Here is a 17,469-nt window from a genome sequence, read left to right on the forward strand (position 1 = left end):
CAGGCTAGGGGAATAAAAACGGGTGGAATATTCATTTAAATTAGCACCCATGCAAAACCAAACTAGGTAGACAAAATTTTATATAATAAATATATATATATATACACATACATACACACACACACACACACACATACATACACACATCAGTGCCATCATATCGTAATCCCTCCTGGCAAGAAACAGGTTAAAGGAGCAATAAACCTTGCCGCTGCAGGTGAGAGCTGGCAGGCTGCTATTCACTGAAGGGGACATGGAGCAATGTGACCTACTGTACGTTCTATCGCCTGCTATAATTTGATATTATTTGTGACGGCAGAGCTGGCAGAGATTGATAGCTCTCCTACTCTACGCATTGAGGCGGCAAACCATATTCGCTCTCCAGCCATTTAGCATATTGGATGAGACTTGCTTTCCAATCGGTTTCTCAAGTAGCGTATTCTCCTGCCCTCAGCACGGTGCAGTCGGAGACTCCTTTGTTCTGATCTGGTAGACGCTACAGGCTCCTTAGCGTATTTGCAGCAGATACAAATATCAATGTCTGTATATGGCGATATGCAGGGAAATTCGGCATTAAAAGCTTGTTTTCTCTAAAAATGAAAAAGGCATTATATACGGCTGCAATAATTAGATTGCCATTGGTTACAGTCATCCAAAATTTGGGAGAAAAATCCAGTCATGTAACGAGTACATAGAAACCGCGCATATGGTCTGTAGTGTCCTGCAGATTTTATGCTGCGGATTTAGTACATTAAATTAAAAGATGTGCACAATTGGGGTGGGGATGCATAAAGGACAATCTTTATTGCCCATAGCAACCAATCAGACCCTAGGTTTAGAGATGAGCAAATCGCTCATCTAAACAAAAGGAAGCATGTAGTTTGATCAGCGCTCATCAAGCCGCCAGCCTTTCAGCGCTGCTCCGCTCCCTGCCGCTCCACCTTGGGTGCTGGGAAAAGCTGGATCCAATCCTGGGAAACTTCTCTCAGTTTCCCAGGATTGGATCCAGCTTTTCCCCGGCACCCAGGGCTGGAGCGGCAATTAAAGGCCAGCAGCTTGATGAGCAGAGCACTGATCAAATGAAACGCTTTGCTTCGTTTAGATAAGCGATTCGCTCATCTCTACTTAGGTTTCATTTTAAGTCAGCTTTAGGCTATGTTCACACACTGTGCAATGTATCATGATCATTAATTCAGCATGTGAACACAGCCTTAGGGTGGAATTAGACAAAGCGATTTCAGTGTTCTCCGATCAACGATAGCTTTTGAGAATGATCTGAAATCGCTCAGCACAATACACAAAACAATTGTTGTTAACAATCATTATTAAATTAAATGCGCTCGCTCTGGACAACCCACAAAGCATGTTTATTCTGCCAACTACTTATTAGATGAACACATATGAGAACAATCAGCAAACTACTAACAATGATTTTTAGACATGTTAAAGAACGACTTATCGGTCGTTGTTGATCGCTAGATATTGGGGGGGGGGGGGTTGCATTTAACCGTATGCGCTCCTGATTAGTAGTAGATACAGTTAAAGGGCCATCATCAGCACTTGCCCCAATGCTGGCACTGGACCAGGCCGCCAAGCAGTGCAACCGGAATTCCAGATACATTTTCCTGAAGTTTGAAGGGGAGATTCTTGTCTTCAATTTGTGTGGTTTTGCAATTAAGCTCCACTCTCCTAAATGGAACGGAGTTGCAAAACCACACCCAAACTGGAGACAAGAGTGGTGCTGTTTCTGGAAAAAGCGGCCATGTTTTTCTAAAGGCTGGATAACACCGTAAAGGGAAAAGGGTTTTCTTTTGCACTTTACACATGAGATTCAAGTACATATGGGAGATGAGACCGCCAAGGTGTCTACATAGGTGGCTACACAGTCAGGTATCCCCATTAAAGAGGAGTGCAACTCAACAGCATTTGATTACTAGTCGCTGAAGAAGCTGGATGCAGCCCTGGGGAGTCTTGGAAACCGTGTATATGGACTATAGCCATAGGTTGTATTCATGTTTTCATGAATGATATACTCTTATATTCTCTTATAATTCCATATCCCAAATGTCTCTAAACTAGCTAGCTCTGGAAAACTAGACACTGTCCCAGATGGGGGTATACAGAGTACATCCTACCACTGGAAACATATACCTCCCCTTCCACCACACCCTATGCATCAGTTATAGTATAAGGAATTGCCCCGTATATTATCTAGTACTCCTCTAACTCAATCTACATCAGATGATCACATCCCAGAAATGGCTGCAGCTGCAACGCTAAGAACTACATATCGGCTCCCACATCGAGCTATTACGTAGTGGATAGAAGAGCTGTGGCATCCAAATCATTTGGACAAGGAGGGGGCACTGGGCTTTGAACTTTTGCAAAAAGGGGTCATGTTATCAAGTATAGAGTGGATATAGCGATAGCATAGGGCACTAGCTACCACTCATAGGCCCGGTCTGGCTCCACCTCTGATCAGCTGTTTGCTAGAACCATGGCACCCACATACATAGTGTGTACTGATTATTATAAAATAAAAAATATATGTTCTGGGACTGTGCTTGTAATCCAAATCCACTCTTAAAACAAAGCAAATTTTACCATAAGAAATCATTGAAACTAAGACAATTGGTTCCACACCCCAAAAATAATGATTGCATATTCTGAATAACATGTAAAGCAAACATTTAGAAACATTCAGAAACAGCAGAATATGTGATATAATAAGTTACTGTACAGTAATGGAGAGGATGGGACAGGGACTGCAGGGAGCATGAAGGTATAAGCAGGACAGATGTGGGCACAGTATAGCAGCACTCTCTGTCCGAGGACAGAGGGGTTACAGCTATGGAGAGATTACCTCCACAGCCCTGTCCCCTGATGTGAGCCCCAGCCTGAAGTGGATCTGCCATGATTTGAAAGGTGAAGGAGACTTCCTGGGTCAGAGTACAGGGCTGTAGACCACGATATATAGACCATGCCCCTCCCCAGTTCACGCTCCCACCCAGTACAGGGGGCTCTTAAACCAAAAGTCATAATTTTGAAAAAATGTGAGCTCTTAAACCAAGTTACTCAAACCAAGGTACCACTGTATATGCGTGTGTAGAATGAGACAACTGTGCTGGAGTGTCGGGAGTCTTGGGATGGATAAGTAGGACTTCTCTATTATGTTCCCACCACACCAGGATTTTTCACCTTTCCCTCGAGTACCCCTTTTCATTTTTTTTTGTACTTTTTTAACTACTGTTCAGCAGTCAGATCCCTACTGATCAGACAGGTATGAGGTAAATAAATGACTGGCATAAAGGTCTGATGGGAATATCACATAAAGGAATGTAAAATTGATAATATATTCAATAAGTATGACCTATTCTCAGCCCGGTTATCACTTTTCTATAAAGCAGATCCACACCTATATATCCCCAGTCCAATTTCTTTATCCCTAACCATAAAGCTAACTTTCTTACAGCTTTGGGACCCAAGCGTTAGGGCCCTATTACACTAAGCAATATTTTCTGACTTCACACTCAGGTGTCTGTGGTGGGACAGCGCACCGATTTGCTGAGCGGGACGTCAGGCAGCCGGGAGCCACACAAGCAGGCGGGAGCATGGACGGGTAAAGTATTCACTGGGCTGCAGCGAGTTAAGGGGGATGGTGCTTAATTTTAGGATGCGTTCACACAAACAGGATCCACAGCAGATTTGATGGTGCTGATAGCAATGTAACTAAATAACAACACAGCATCATATCTGCGCCATTAACTATTGCAGATCCTGTAAATGTGAACCCACCCTTATAAATTTAAGAGTATGTAAGTCTAATTAAACTGACAGTACCGGGAATTGCAGCAGATTTCGCTGTGGATCTTGCAGAGTGAAAACCGCTGTAATTCCGGTATGTGTGAACCCACCCTTAGTCATTTCTCCCTCCTTACTGGACTGGTCTGTGTCTCTGAACCAAGAAGTCAGTGCAGAGACCAGGACAGAAGGCCAGAAGGCAGAGCTGCAGACAGCGAGGAAGGCCTCTGAGGACACCAGAAAACGTGGTAAGGTAAGTAAATATTTTATTATATTACACTACAACCATCAGCCGCACATAACTATTACAGGAAGCGATGCACTCCCGACAATTTTAGGTCTGGACCTAAGGAAACGATCAGCCAATGATCGTTTCATTGGCTCATTGTTCTTTCTATTAGGGTATGGTCACAATGAGCAAATGGGACGGAATTCCGCCTGCTTCAGTGTCAGACCGCATCTCTATGGGAAAGCTCGCACGCCTCCGCTCTCCCCTCAAAGAATTGACAATTCTTTAAACGGAGGCACGCAAGCTCTTCCATAGAGATGCGGTCTGACACTGAAGCAGGCGGAATTCCGTCCCATTTGTTCAGTGTGAACATACCCTTACACAGAGCGATAAATTATCGCTCTGTCTAATAGGGCCCTAAGGCCCCCTTCACACGTCCGGAAAATCTGCCCAGATTTCCTATGAAAAAATTTGGACGGATTTCCGGACCCATAGGCTTACATTGGTGACGGACACCCTACAGGATTTTTCCTGAAGGGTGTCCGTTCTGGAAAATAGGTCAGGATTTTTTAGATCCTGTCCAATTTTCGCCCAGAATTCCGGCACGGCTGCCCCCATAGAAGTCTATGGGAGTGCCAGAAACAGGAAAGTGCCCGGGATTCCAGATTGGTTGAGAGCCTGCACCGGCACAGGCACCCTCAGCACCTCTCTCTGTCGAGTACCCGGACCTCAGCACAGGGCTGCCCGATCACACCCCCTGCCCCCGGACCTCACCATTCTGCCTGGCACCCGGTCACCGCCCCCCGGATGCCACCAATACACTCTGCCCAGCACCCGGACCTCAGCACAGGGCTGCCTGACACCCGCTCAGCCCGCTCATACCACACACACTCTGGACCTCACCACTCCACATTGCCTGGCATCTGGACCTCATGACAGGGCTGCCCGCTTGGCACTGTACACAAGGGGTAGAGGGTGGCACAGTACACAAGGAGGAGAGGATGGCACTGTACACAAGGGGTAGAGGGTGGCACAGTACACAAGGAGGAGAGGATGGCACTGTACACAAGGGGGAGAGGGTGGCATAATACTCTTATAGGAGGATCAGGAAATCCAGAAGGCATTTCCCAAAGGTAAAAACGGATTAATGTCAGGAAATCCTGATACTTTCCTGATGCCTTTTGATGCCTCCTGATCCCGATTTCCTGACAGTAAAAACTGACACGGACGTGTGAATGGGGCCTAAATAAGGCAGCACACTGACCAAGCTGACAGTACCAGTCACTGCAGTTTACTATCAATGGAAACAATTTTAATAGCAACAGTATATTAAATTTATACTTTTACTTATGGACATAATCACATGGAAAGTGACCATCTACCAACATGTCGAAGGGCAGTATTAGACATATTATAACGTATGAATGTTAGTTACGTAACTATAAAAAGGTAGTATGTGACACATTTTGTGTAGCACACACTACTGTAGAATTTTTCCTATCTATTCCAAACCCAATATAGAATACTATACGAATGAATCCTATTTGCAAGAAAGCAACTTTTCAACTGGATTCAAACATTTGTAGTTGAATAATAAGATATTTATTATCTTTTCTGCAAGGAGAGTTACACCTGACGCACAAGCGAAGAATCAGACGATCGCACAATGGGACGGCACCTCAAAGTGGCACATGGTTTACCTAAATAATCCCACTGATGTTTGAAGCTGGAAATAAAACCACATGGCAGGGATGAACCCCCACAGGGTGACAGGCTGCAATGTTCACAATGCTGGCTGTAACACCAGAAAGCCAGGCCTGACTGTCAATAACCTCTGAAGTGGTCAAAACCACCGCGCTGGGCAGTGAGGGATCATCCTGCGAGGTAAGTTTGGGAATCTGGATCACTTCTGACGGGAAGAGTCTGTTTACAGGAATTGGTGAAATATTTAAAGAGGAACTCTGCCAACATTTACTTAATTTCAAATCAAGTGCTTTCTGCTGCCACTTAGTGTCCAAAGCAGAGGTTTTCTATGGGGATTTGCTACTGCTCTGGAAAGTTCCTGTCATGGACAGAGGAGGCAGCAGAGAGCACTGTGTCAGACTGGAAAGAATACACCACTTCCTGCAGAACATACAGGAGCTGATAGGTACCGGAAGACTGTAGATTTTTAAATAGAAGTAAATTACAAGTCTATATGTTTCTGGTATCAGTTAATCTGAAAGAAAAAAAATCATCAGAGTACCCCTTTAAATGAACTATTGCCACCACAAGCATAAGATTTCCTCTGTAAGAGTTCAACGTCTGTCCTGTCCAAGGTTAATAGACATATGACATTATGTATCTATCAACACTATATGCTAGTAATCTGCATATTCCTGCAAACTCCCTTAAACCAGGAGAGAGAGGTCATTACACTAAATCCTACCTTAAAGGGGTTATCCAGTGCTACAAAAATATGGCTACTTTCTTTCAGAAACAACACGACTCTTGTCTCCAGTTCAGGTGCGGTTTGCAATTAAACTCCATTCACTTCAATGGAACTGAGCAGCAAAAACCCCGAGTAGGGTTGTCTCCGGAAGAAAGTGGCCATGTTTTTATAGCGCTGGATAACCTCTTTAATCAGCCGCCATTAAGGCATGCTGGGAGTTGTAGTCTCACAACAGCAGGATGGTTGCAGTTTGCGCATCACTGATGTAAATGGTTTTTGGAGACATCTGAAATAAATATACAGGTCATAAGGGGTCACAAATATCCCAAGGTAAATGGCATCTACTGATATTTTACAGTGTGTAGTTGTGAATATCTGTATCCGTATTGGCCAAAAGTAGACAACCAGAAGAGCACATGGTAGTTGTCAGATAAGGACAATTGCTGTGTGCTTCTTTAGCATTGGTCTCAGTTAGCAGAGATCAATGGAGCAAGAAGCTTCGGGAAGCGGACAAGAATAGGTGGTTCTCATCAAAACAAACAAAAACATCATAGGAGTATGCCGAGCGTATATAAGAGGAACGCCATGTCCTGAGCGACATTCAAGCCTGATCGTTCAGCATTTGATTACCGATGGCTGTAGAAGTTGGATGCAGCCCTAGAGAACGGAAAAACATGGATACAGCCATAGGCCATGGATCCATGCCACATACAGGCCTATGACTGTATCCATGTTTTCTGGGACTCTCTAGGGCTGCATCCAAGTCCTTCAGCCACTGGTAACCAAATGAAGAACGATCAGGCTCAAGCATGCTCATGCTGTGCTCGTGTCTAGTCCTGATGTAGCAAAGAATGAGGGGGCCTTAGGGTGCATTTACACAGAGAGATTATCTGACAGATTATCTGCCAAAGATTTAAAACCAAAGCCAGGAATGGATTTAAAAGAGGAGAAACCTCAGGCTTTCCTTTATGACCCGATCTCAGTTTATAGTTTGTTCCTGGCTTTGGCTTCAAATCTTTGGCAGATAATCTTTCTGTGTAAATGGACCCTTACTGTGAGTACTAGTGCTGGGGGAGGGGAATAGGCATGGTGGGAGGACTGTAATGAACAGCTGCGGGAAAGCAACGCATTCTGGAAGTTGTATTACTGAGCAACAACTCAACCAGAATGTACAGAACCAAGACCTCCAAAACAAATAAAGCAATAAAGGGTTAAGCAATATTATCTGCTTTTGCAGCATGTTTTTTTTTTTCTCCCTGACATCAGAGTACCCCTTTAAGCTCAGTGTTTTTGGTGGCTAACCCAAATCTTGACTGCATGTTAAGGGGGAAGAAACCAACACATACTATCTGCTATGGCCCTGTTATAGCTTCTGCTGACATACAAACTGTTGCCCTTTGCTATGTGATGTTCCCTAAAATAACTCCGAGATACCTCCCACAGACAGAATGAGTGTGTCTGTGCCAATGGGAATGACGCTGAAATATTTCAGGATAAACGAGCCAGATTGATGATTTTTCCTTTCCTCTGTATCTGATTATGGTCGTTTCCTTTGTGATCCCATGAATCCACAGATTCTGTATATATAAAAGAATATTTCCTCTCTCCCCCCCCCCTAGGAAAGTTACCATGGAAATATTAAAAGCACAGCTTAAAGGAATTTCTTTTTGATCTATATTTTAAATGGTACAAGCAAAGCAAGGACCAAATACACTACTGGATGACCAGCTGAGAATACTAATATACTAGGTAATAAACAAGGAACGGGCATATGGAATGGGACAATGCAAGTCTGCTCCTGTTCCCGACTACTCTGACCGCCTTTCAGTTCTGTCATCATACCAGTGTCTGGCTAGGGAAATCCCACGCCTACAAAAGACCTCAACCAACAGGTTGGACCCCTACAATCAGCTGGTTATGGGCTTTCCTGTGGATAGGGGCCAACATTTTATATTGACATAACCCATTTAACGCTACACTTTCCAAAGCATCTGGTCTTGGTGAGAACAATAGTGGTACACACCAATAGTGGAACAATAGTGGTACACACCAAATTTTAACTACTTTACATCATGGCGCAACCACTTTAAGGGCCCTATTCCACTTGACTATTATCTTTCGAATTATTGTTACATCGTTCGAATCCTAACGATAATCGTTCATTTGAATAGCAGCTAACGACTAAACGAAGAACGAGAAATCGTTGATCGCTTAATAAGACCTGGACCTATTTTTATTGTTGCTCGTCGCAAAACGTTTGCATGGAATAAGACGTCATTCGCAGTAGCAACGAACGCAATAGTGACGATAAAACGATAAGTAACGATTATCGCTCCATGTAAGTGGGTGATTGATTTTAGGCTGTTCGCAATAGCTGTAGTTTGAAATCGTTTATCGTTGGTTAGGGTCTGGGGGTCAAGCCCCCCCCCCCCCATATCCTTGTGCACCTCTTTCCCCATATCACTGCCTTCTCCTTTTCTCTGAAGGAGATGGTCTCCTTTCTCAGTTAATGGATTTCCTTCACCAAGATGGGAAGAGCAACAATTGTGGACTCCAGTGGCCACTGCATCCCCAGTAACATCTACCCAGGGAAGAATGAAGAATAACTACTTGTGTTATCAGACTTTAGGATCATTCCTTCTGTACTTTTTATATATTCCCCACAGTTCCTAGAAACATGGCCCTGCTTCCTGTAACCACCAACCAACCCCCTCCGTCGCACGCTGGCACACCCTCTCCAAGACCGGATCCTCTCCCCGGAAGCGTCAGCGGCACCCTCACAGGACGTACAGCGGCCCACACACGCTCACAGGAGACCAGAAACACCGCAGCAGCAAGCAGACGCTGCCAACTGGAACCGAGGAGGCAGTCATGTGACAGGTGCAGGGAATAAGATCCAGATTTGGCAGCTGCTCCGGAGGAAATGTACACCACCAGGATGCAGGCAATAAGGTAAGAGAGACAGTTGCCCCAGTCCCATCTTCTTCAACGGATCCTTTCGAGAAGTGGGAGAAACCACCTCTTGCTCCAAAGGACAGGAAACAGAACTGGTGATGAAGGGGCGGTCTATTCTTTTTAGGGATCCAGCTGACTGTTTCCTGTCCAGAGCAGAGGGAGGTGGTCTTCTCCATGGGTGCCGTGATAGGACAAGGGGGGATTTTACATCTACAGGAAATCTGAACAGCACCTCAATGGAAAGTGCAAAAGGTCACCAGGTGTGATTGCTCCAAGTTTAAATGTTTGCGCTACTGTATTGATACAGCCGCGTCTCAGTACAGTTGTGCAAATATTTCAACTGCTTCTGAGCTTCCAGCATTATAAAGATACATGATGCCGGGAGGTCTGTGATTCCAGTCTGTGGCACATCTTCCGTATACAGACTGTAATTACGAAATGTGTAAATGCGCTCTAAGGGTACAAACACACACGGCTTATACGCTGCGTATTTACTGCTGCGATACGCAGCAGATACGCAGCAGATTAGATCTAAATAACTGAACCCAGTATCAAATCTGCTGCGTATCTGCTGCGTATGTTTGTACCCTTAGGCTAACATTCACACGTTCATTCGTTTTTCAGGACTGTATATGATCTCTGGAATCATCGGCAATCCACAAAAAAATAGTTCGTATTTAAGCCGTGATTCGTATTTTTTTTTGCAAAGATGGCGAAGGTGATAGCGAAATAAGTGTGAATGGTTTAAAATTACTCATCTGTATGTCCTACCGATTTGCGGATGTTAAAGCGTAACTACCATTTTATAAAAACTTCTGACATGTCATAGCGGCATGTCAGAAATGTGATTGCTCGGGGTCCAGCTGCTGAGAACCCCGCCGATCACTAGAACGAAAGGGCAGGCTCTTCCCCTTCTTCACTGCTACAGGGAGGTGGATTCCGTCTACGGCTCATATTAGCAGCCGGACCCCGACTTATGCGCACTTCTGAAGTGTCATAGCGACATATCAGAAGTTTTTAAAGATGGTAGTTACACTTTAACAGTCATTCACACATCCATAGAATTCCGCCTGTATACGGGTCTACCACATGGCTGTGTCAGTACACTAGTATGAATGTTTAAACTGCTTAGGAGCTCCCGACATCATAATGAATCATGACACTGGGAGCTCCCAGGTCCAGTCTGCAGAGCACCATCCAGGTACAGAAGGAATTCTACGGACTTGTGAATGCCCCCTTAGAGGTTTCTAAAAATGAAGGAACCGCAAAAATTACAGATGCACCCACGACAGAATTTGTGCCACAATTATGGGCCATACATTATGTATCTGTAAAGTTACAAACAGTGTGAGCAGCCCAATTAAAATCAATGGGCCCTAAATTTTTCCGTAACTGCGGATCTGCAACAATCACAGACAAACTTGGAGAATGTGTGAATGTGAACATGTTCCATCTTCAGTGCAGAGAGAGGAGCCACGCGAGCCTCCCATAGACTGTCATTATGACAGGGAGGCTGGGGCACTCCGCTGCGGAGAATTCCGCCACCTTTGCTCCGTGTGCAAGTAAGCCCAAGGTGCAACTTCTTGACAGAAAAGTATAGCGTAAATAAAATAAAACTGCTTTGAGCTATGTGGCAGATGATGAAATGTGAAGAAAAGCCCTCCCTATGACATCAGAAGAACAGTATGAATGCTAGATTATTATTGCTCTTTGTAATAAGTGTGAATGTGACCCAAGGCCCGTGAGTCACTTTCATTGTGTGACTGAAAGTCTACCACAGTGAAAGCAGAGACCACCTTACACAAGAGACAGGTTTTTCTGGCTGCAATACGGTATTGGATCTTACCACATGGCAGATACTATGTCGTACACACAGGCTTTAGACCTATTACATTACTGTGTAGTCTTTTATTACATTCCTGCCACATCACTAGACCACGCCTTTAAGACTCCCACAAAGACACAACGGGTAGAATTAACCATTGATTTCTGAGTAGCCAATATGCCGACTGCATTACGTATTTTTGTGTGTGTTATTTTCTGGCACACGTTCATTGATAAATTTGGGCCTCTTACCCTGTTCTGATCATACTGGTGTCTTGCAGTGGTTTATTTCCCTCTCCCCACTGAAATGAACCTGCATGCCCGGCTCGGGGACATAGCTTCCAGATGGCTTGATTTTCCATGGCCTCACTAATACATTGACCCAACCTGGAATGAATCCACATACATTACCTGTCTGAGTGAGAACAGTTCCTTACGCCGCATGCTGCCACCTGGTGTTCATTGGGAATAGCCATGTGCACGTCTACGTAATGAGCCAAATGCTGGTGGACGCACAGGCTCAGTTTGGTCAGGTATTGCTCCGGCTGTTTTGGGGGGGGGGGGGGGGGGGGGGGGGGGGGGCTCACTGCATCATACCTGCAACCCATCTCCTCCCTCCTGCTGGCCTGTGTACACACTTGCATCTGTAGCTGATCACTTTATTCTCACCTGCCTAAAATTATCAGTGCCCCATATATTATCTCCCCCTATATTAGGATAAAGGTCTGTGAGGGACAGTTACTTCCTGCACCGAATGGGAAATCATTACAGAACTGCGTATTAGAAGAAAGGATCGGAGCTATCAGATACGTCCACAATTTCCCAATTCATGAAGGAGCTGCGGCCAACATTTTTACCTAGATAAAGCAGTTCAGCTATCGGCACAATGGACAGCACCTTTAGGTTGTGTTCACACATGCCTTGTGGTTTCCATTATATAAGCAGAAACCAAATTGCTGCATCCGCCACATGACCTTTAAGTATGTTAAGGGACTAAAGGTTCAAGAGGGGAGTGTTTTTAGTAAAAAAAACTGAGCTCAAGAACAAGAGGACACAGTGAGAGGTTAGTTGGGGGAAAGATCAGAAGCAATGTAAGAAAATATTATTTTACTGAAAGAGTAGTAGATACCTGGAACAAACTTCCAGCAGAGGTGGTTGGTAAATCTACAATAACAGAATTTAAACACGCCTGGGATAGACATATATCTATCCTAAGATAATAAGAAAGAAAATACTAAAAGGGCAGACTAGATGGACCCAGTGGTTTTTTTCTGCCGACAATCTTCTATGTTTCTATGACCTACTCCAAGACATTCCACTGACTACAAGAGCACCAATGGTTTTACAGAAGCACCATCCTCTAGATAAGGGGTGGGTGTTGCAAAACTACAACTCCCATCATTTATAGACTAAAGCTTTGGCTGTCCAGGCATGATGGGAGTTGAAGTTTTGCAACAGCTGGAAAGCCAGTTTTTCCTACCCCTGATCTAGATCAATATAAGACGCCTCAAAGAGACAACACATGGCACATAGTACCTAGAGGTCCATGATATAAGCCCACATGCCACCATGCACTGCCACTGGAGTCACTCATCACTGCATCTTGCCACTGTTTACCAGCAGTAACCGACAAATGTCCAACCCAATGCCAACAAGAGATACACGCCACCAGGCTACAATCGGGGCTAGATGACCCCCAGACATAGACGTTATTGTTATCTATTTTATTTCCTGCAGCACAAGAATCAGTCTGACGTCCATCACCCACAAAGGAAACACATTGCTGACTTCCATCTGAATGGCGGCTGATATGCCGCTTTATTACAGGTAAAGGCTGCTATCTGCTGACCTCACCAATACCCCACCATACACAGTATGGCAGCACACTGGGGGCTGGCAGCCCTGGCAGGTGAGCGGTGGCATCCGCCAGAATCAGCAGCAGCAATGTGATGAGTGTGTGGGAGGCGCAATGCTGCTTGTCCTCTGGGTAACACGTCTATGCGAGCGCTCCCGTCTCATCCCCGGCAGGTCATGTGAGGTTCCACCAGCCCCTTGCAGTCCTGATGAAACTATTATACAAAAGACGCTTTCTTCCTGTTGTGCTGCCAGTCAGGTCATAGACACCGTGACTAACAAAGAGACGGCCAGCCTTTACTACAAGTTTTATGTCCGCAGGATGATTTCCCAGGCTGACCTCCAGGACTCCGGACCTATGTAAGGGGCAAGCACTGCAGGGGGCACATCCAATGGTGTCACGGCCTGGCAGGCAGTCACATGTCCCAGCACCAGGCATATCTGATGGCAGCCAGGAGAGACCCATTGTGTCTGCCCGCTGTATACAAGGCTGTCACCTGGTGGAAGGACACATGGCAGCCCTGCTGGAGGTTACAGGGTGCCCATAACCCCTATAGGATGCCCTCCACCCCCATAAGATGCCCATAACCCCCATAAGATGCCCACCACCTCACAGGATGCCCACCACCTCTATAGGATACCCATAACCCCCACAGGATGCCCATAACCCCTATAGGATGCCCATAACCCCTATAGGATGCCCATAACCCCCAATAAGATGCCCACCACCTCACAGGATGCCCACCACCTCTATAGGATACCCATAACCCCTATAGGATGCCCATAACCCCCACAGGATGCCCATAACCCCCACAGGATGCCCATAACCCCTATAGGATGCCCATAACCCCCACAGGATGCCCTCTACCCCCACAGGATGCCCACCACCCCCACAGGATGCCCACCACCTCTATAGGATGCCCATAACCCCTATAGGATGCCCATAACCCCTATAGGATGCCCATAACCCCTATAGGATGCCCATAACCCCTATAGGACGCCCATAACCCCTATAGGATGCCCACCACCCCCCATAAGATGCCTACCACCCCCCATAAGATGCCCACCACCTCACACACCTTCCTCTAATGCCAATGCAATGCCAGTGGTCTATACATGACAGGGCACATGTGCCAGGCCCCGGCTCTCACCTGCAGGGGTGGCCCCGAACACCCGGACCACGGGCACCCTCCGCACAGGGCAGTCTCTGAAGTGGGAGCGGGTGACATCCAGGCCGGGCACCGGGGCAGCCAGGTAATAATCCGCGGTCACCAGGCGCACGGAGAACATGGTGGTGAGGTGACGGGGCAGCAGTCAGTCTCCGGGGGCTCTGCCGCTCACAGCTGTCCGGGCATCATGGCTTCTCACATAGACGATCCGTGCAGAGGTGCCGCTGCAGCCGGGCCCTCCGCTCCCCCCTCGTCTCCCCTCAGACGTGTCTCAGCAGCGCAGCGCGTCACGTGTGGAGTACCGGTCACCCGCCGCCCGCCGCCTCATGCTGTCAGCTCGCCCCCGCACCGCCCCTCCAGCTCCCGGTCACACAGCCGCCGGCCCGAGCTCACGACTCCCCCGATCACGGCTCTAGCTGCGGCCGCCGCAGCTGTTGTTGCCATGATGGTGACGTCACGGGGAGGGAGAATGACAAGTCGGTGGGGGTGAGCGTGGGCGTGGCCGCAGTACGCTGTGTGGGCGGGGAAGAAGCTCAGGTCACGCCCCTGCCCGTACGCTGGTTGTAGTAGTAGTAACCCCTGATGTTCCGGACGCTGCCACACAATGGAGGAGACGCTGAGGGGGAGGGGGCAGCACAGGAAGTGGCGAGGACGTGTGCGCGGCTGTGTGTGATGCGCGGGGCTGTAGTGTCCTCTATGTGCGGTGCGGAGGCCGGGAGGCCGCACTCCGGGTGTCTGTCATGACAGCTTCTACGTGGGCGGTAGACTGCCCGAAGATATCAATGAGGAGGCTGCGCAGGCGCTGTAGGGTTCAAGCGTATGGGATATGCCGCGACCTGCTCTGTGTGATTCTTCTATTGTACAAAACAAGCGGTGAGGGGGGCGGGGAAGCAAGGGTTACACTGGCTGCGGGCAGGAGCCTCGGGCTGTCCGTATGCCGTGCAATATATACCCATATACCGTACATTATAGACCCGTATACCGTATAGACCCGTATACCTTATATACCCATATACCTTACAGTATATACCCGTATACCTTATATACCCATATACCTCATATTATATACCCGTATACCTTACATTATATACACGTATACCTTATATACCCATATACCTTATATTATATACCCGTATACCTTATATACCCATATACCTTACAGTATATAATACCCGTATACCTTATATACCCATATACCTCATATTATATACCCGTATACCTTACATTATATACACGTATACCTTATATACCCATATACCTTATATTATATACCCGTATACCTTATATACCCATATACCTTACAGTATATACCCGTATACCTTATATACCCATATACCTTATACAGGGGCGTAACTAGAAATGGCTGGGCCCCATAGCAAACTTTTGATTGGGGCCCCCCTTACCTGTATGTAAGGAGCAAAAATCATTACCAAAATTATCATACATTATTAACATATATCACCGTCACATAAATCAAATCCTGTATACAGAGACCAATATAACTAATAATACCAGTATACAAGGAGCAACTATTACCACCACACCATGACCACTAACATCACCACCATACTGTTACCACCAAATCCAGTATAGTAAGATGAATAGTACAAACAGTACCAGTTTACAAGGGACAAATATTACCACCATATACTGACTAATACCACCACTCTACTACTGAATAAGATCCACTGTACAAAGACCAATATTACCTTATACAGCGACCATATAGAGAAGTACCAGCTCTACCCAGGCTCTGCCCACCATAAGTGACCACAGTGCAGTTAGAGCCAATGACTCACAGGAGACGTCTTCTTTGAGTGAATCACAGGGGCTTCTGCTCACTTTTCCTCTTCTTCTCCATCCGGCCCGGGCCATCATGAGGACTTCTCTCAATAACGAGTCCTCCATGTAGGATCTGCCAGACAAACATTTTAGGCTCCTCACTCTTGCACCATCATCATCCTCCATATCTATAATGCCTTGACTGTGCCCTCATATAGTGGTTAGTCCCCTCTGTATCCATAGAGTAGTTAGACCCCTCTATGCCCCCAATATACCCCTCTATGCCCCTATATAGTGGTCAGGCCCCTCTCTGTGCATCTGTATAGTAGTTAGGCCTCCCTGTGCAGGTAGCCCTCCTAGTAGCTGGATGTGACACTGTCGGCTACAGCTACTCGCAGGCCACAGGCCTAATGCAGTTACAAGAGAGAGTGACAGCGGCTATCTACTCTATGGGTACTTTCACACATACAGTATCGCAATGAATTTCATGCTGCGAGTTCTGCAGTGAAATCTGCTGCGATACTCTGTAGTGTCATTCGTTATGGCTGTACAGTCTCGCAGCGGATTTTCATTCTGCTGCAAGAATGTGGCCCCTTCCCACCTAACCCATCAGCTGTCCGGCTAATACATTACCTGTCCCTGTCCGCGCTCCCACCTGCTTCTCTGGCGTCCTGCTCAGCCAATACGTGGCTGCGACCGGTCACCACACTAACTGACTCAGCAGGACGCCAGGGAGCCAGAGAAGGGAAATCCTCTACGATGCGATACATGTGAAGGCAGCTACCACTGCAAAACAGCGACTGTCTGGGAATCGGGATTGTACAGTGGGGGCTGCAACTGAATATGGACCATGTGAGTGGCTATGGGCCCCCTGGGAGTCTTGGATGACCACCTATACCGCCCATATTACAGTATAATCCACCAATATATACACATACCCACACACAACACACTTTACATATATTGTACTATCACACAGAAAGACACATGACATAAATATATAATATATGCACAAACCCATACTGTACAAACAGGCAGATATACACAAGTATGCACACACACACATCACACACACACACACACACACACACACACAGATACAAACACATGCAGATTACACATAGATCCAAAATACATGTATACACACAGATGGGCACATTACAGGATAAACAAATATGCCAAATACAGATACAAGCACATGCAGATTACATATATACCTCCACTAACACACAAACACATAACATAGATGCAGAAACACACACATTACACAGATACAAACACAGTCACACATACATACACTTATTATACACACATACACAGTCATGCATACACTTATTATACACATACATAGTCATACATACACTTATTATACACAAACACAGTCATGCATACACTTATTATATACACATACACAGTCATGCATA

At 46.1% G+C, this 17,469-nt stretch overlaps 1 protein-coding gene across 2 annotated transcripts in view; it reads right to left on the bottom strand.

Annotated features, from left to right (window-relative positions):
* REV3L (REV3 like, DNA directed polymerase zeta catalytic subunit) overlaps positions 1–14,899 on the bottom strand; it is a 124,441-nt gene extending 109,542 nt beyond the window's left edge. Inside the window, exon 1 of one of the 2 annotated variants that reach the window (XM_069974847.1) lies at positions 14,246–14,899. In XM_069974847.1, coding sequence (XP_069830948.1) covers positions 14,246–14,384 — 139 coding nt within the window. In that variant the 5' untranslated portion in view covers positions 14,385–14,899. The remainder of the gene's footprint in view (positions 1–14,245) is intronic. The other variant, XM_069974846.1, reaches the window with a different exon arrangement.
* Positions 14,900–17,469: the final 2,570 nt, after the last annotated feature.

The sequence above is a fragment of the Dendropsophus ebraccatus genome, chromosome 6 (genome assembly GCF_027789765.1).
Source record: "Dendropsophus ebraccatus isolate aDenEbr1 chromosome 6, aDenEbr1.pat, whole genome shotgun sequence".
NCBI lineage: Eukaryota > Metazoa > Chordata > Amphibia > Anura > Hylidae > Dendropsophus > Dendropsophus ebraccatus.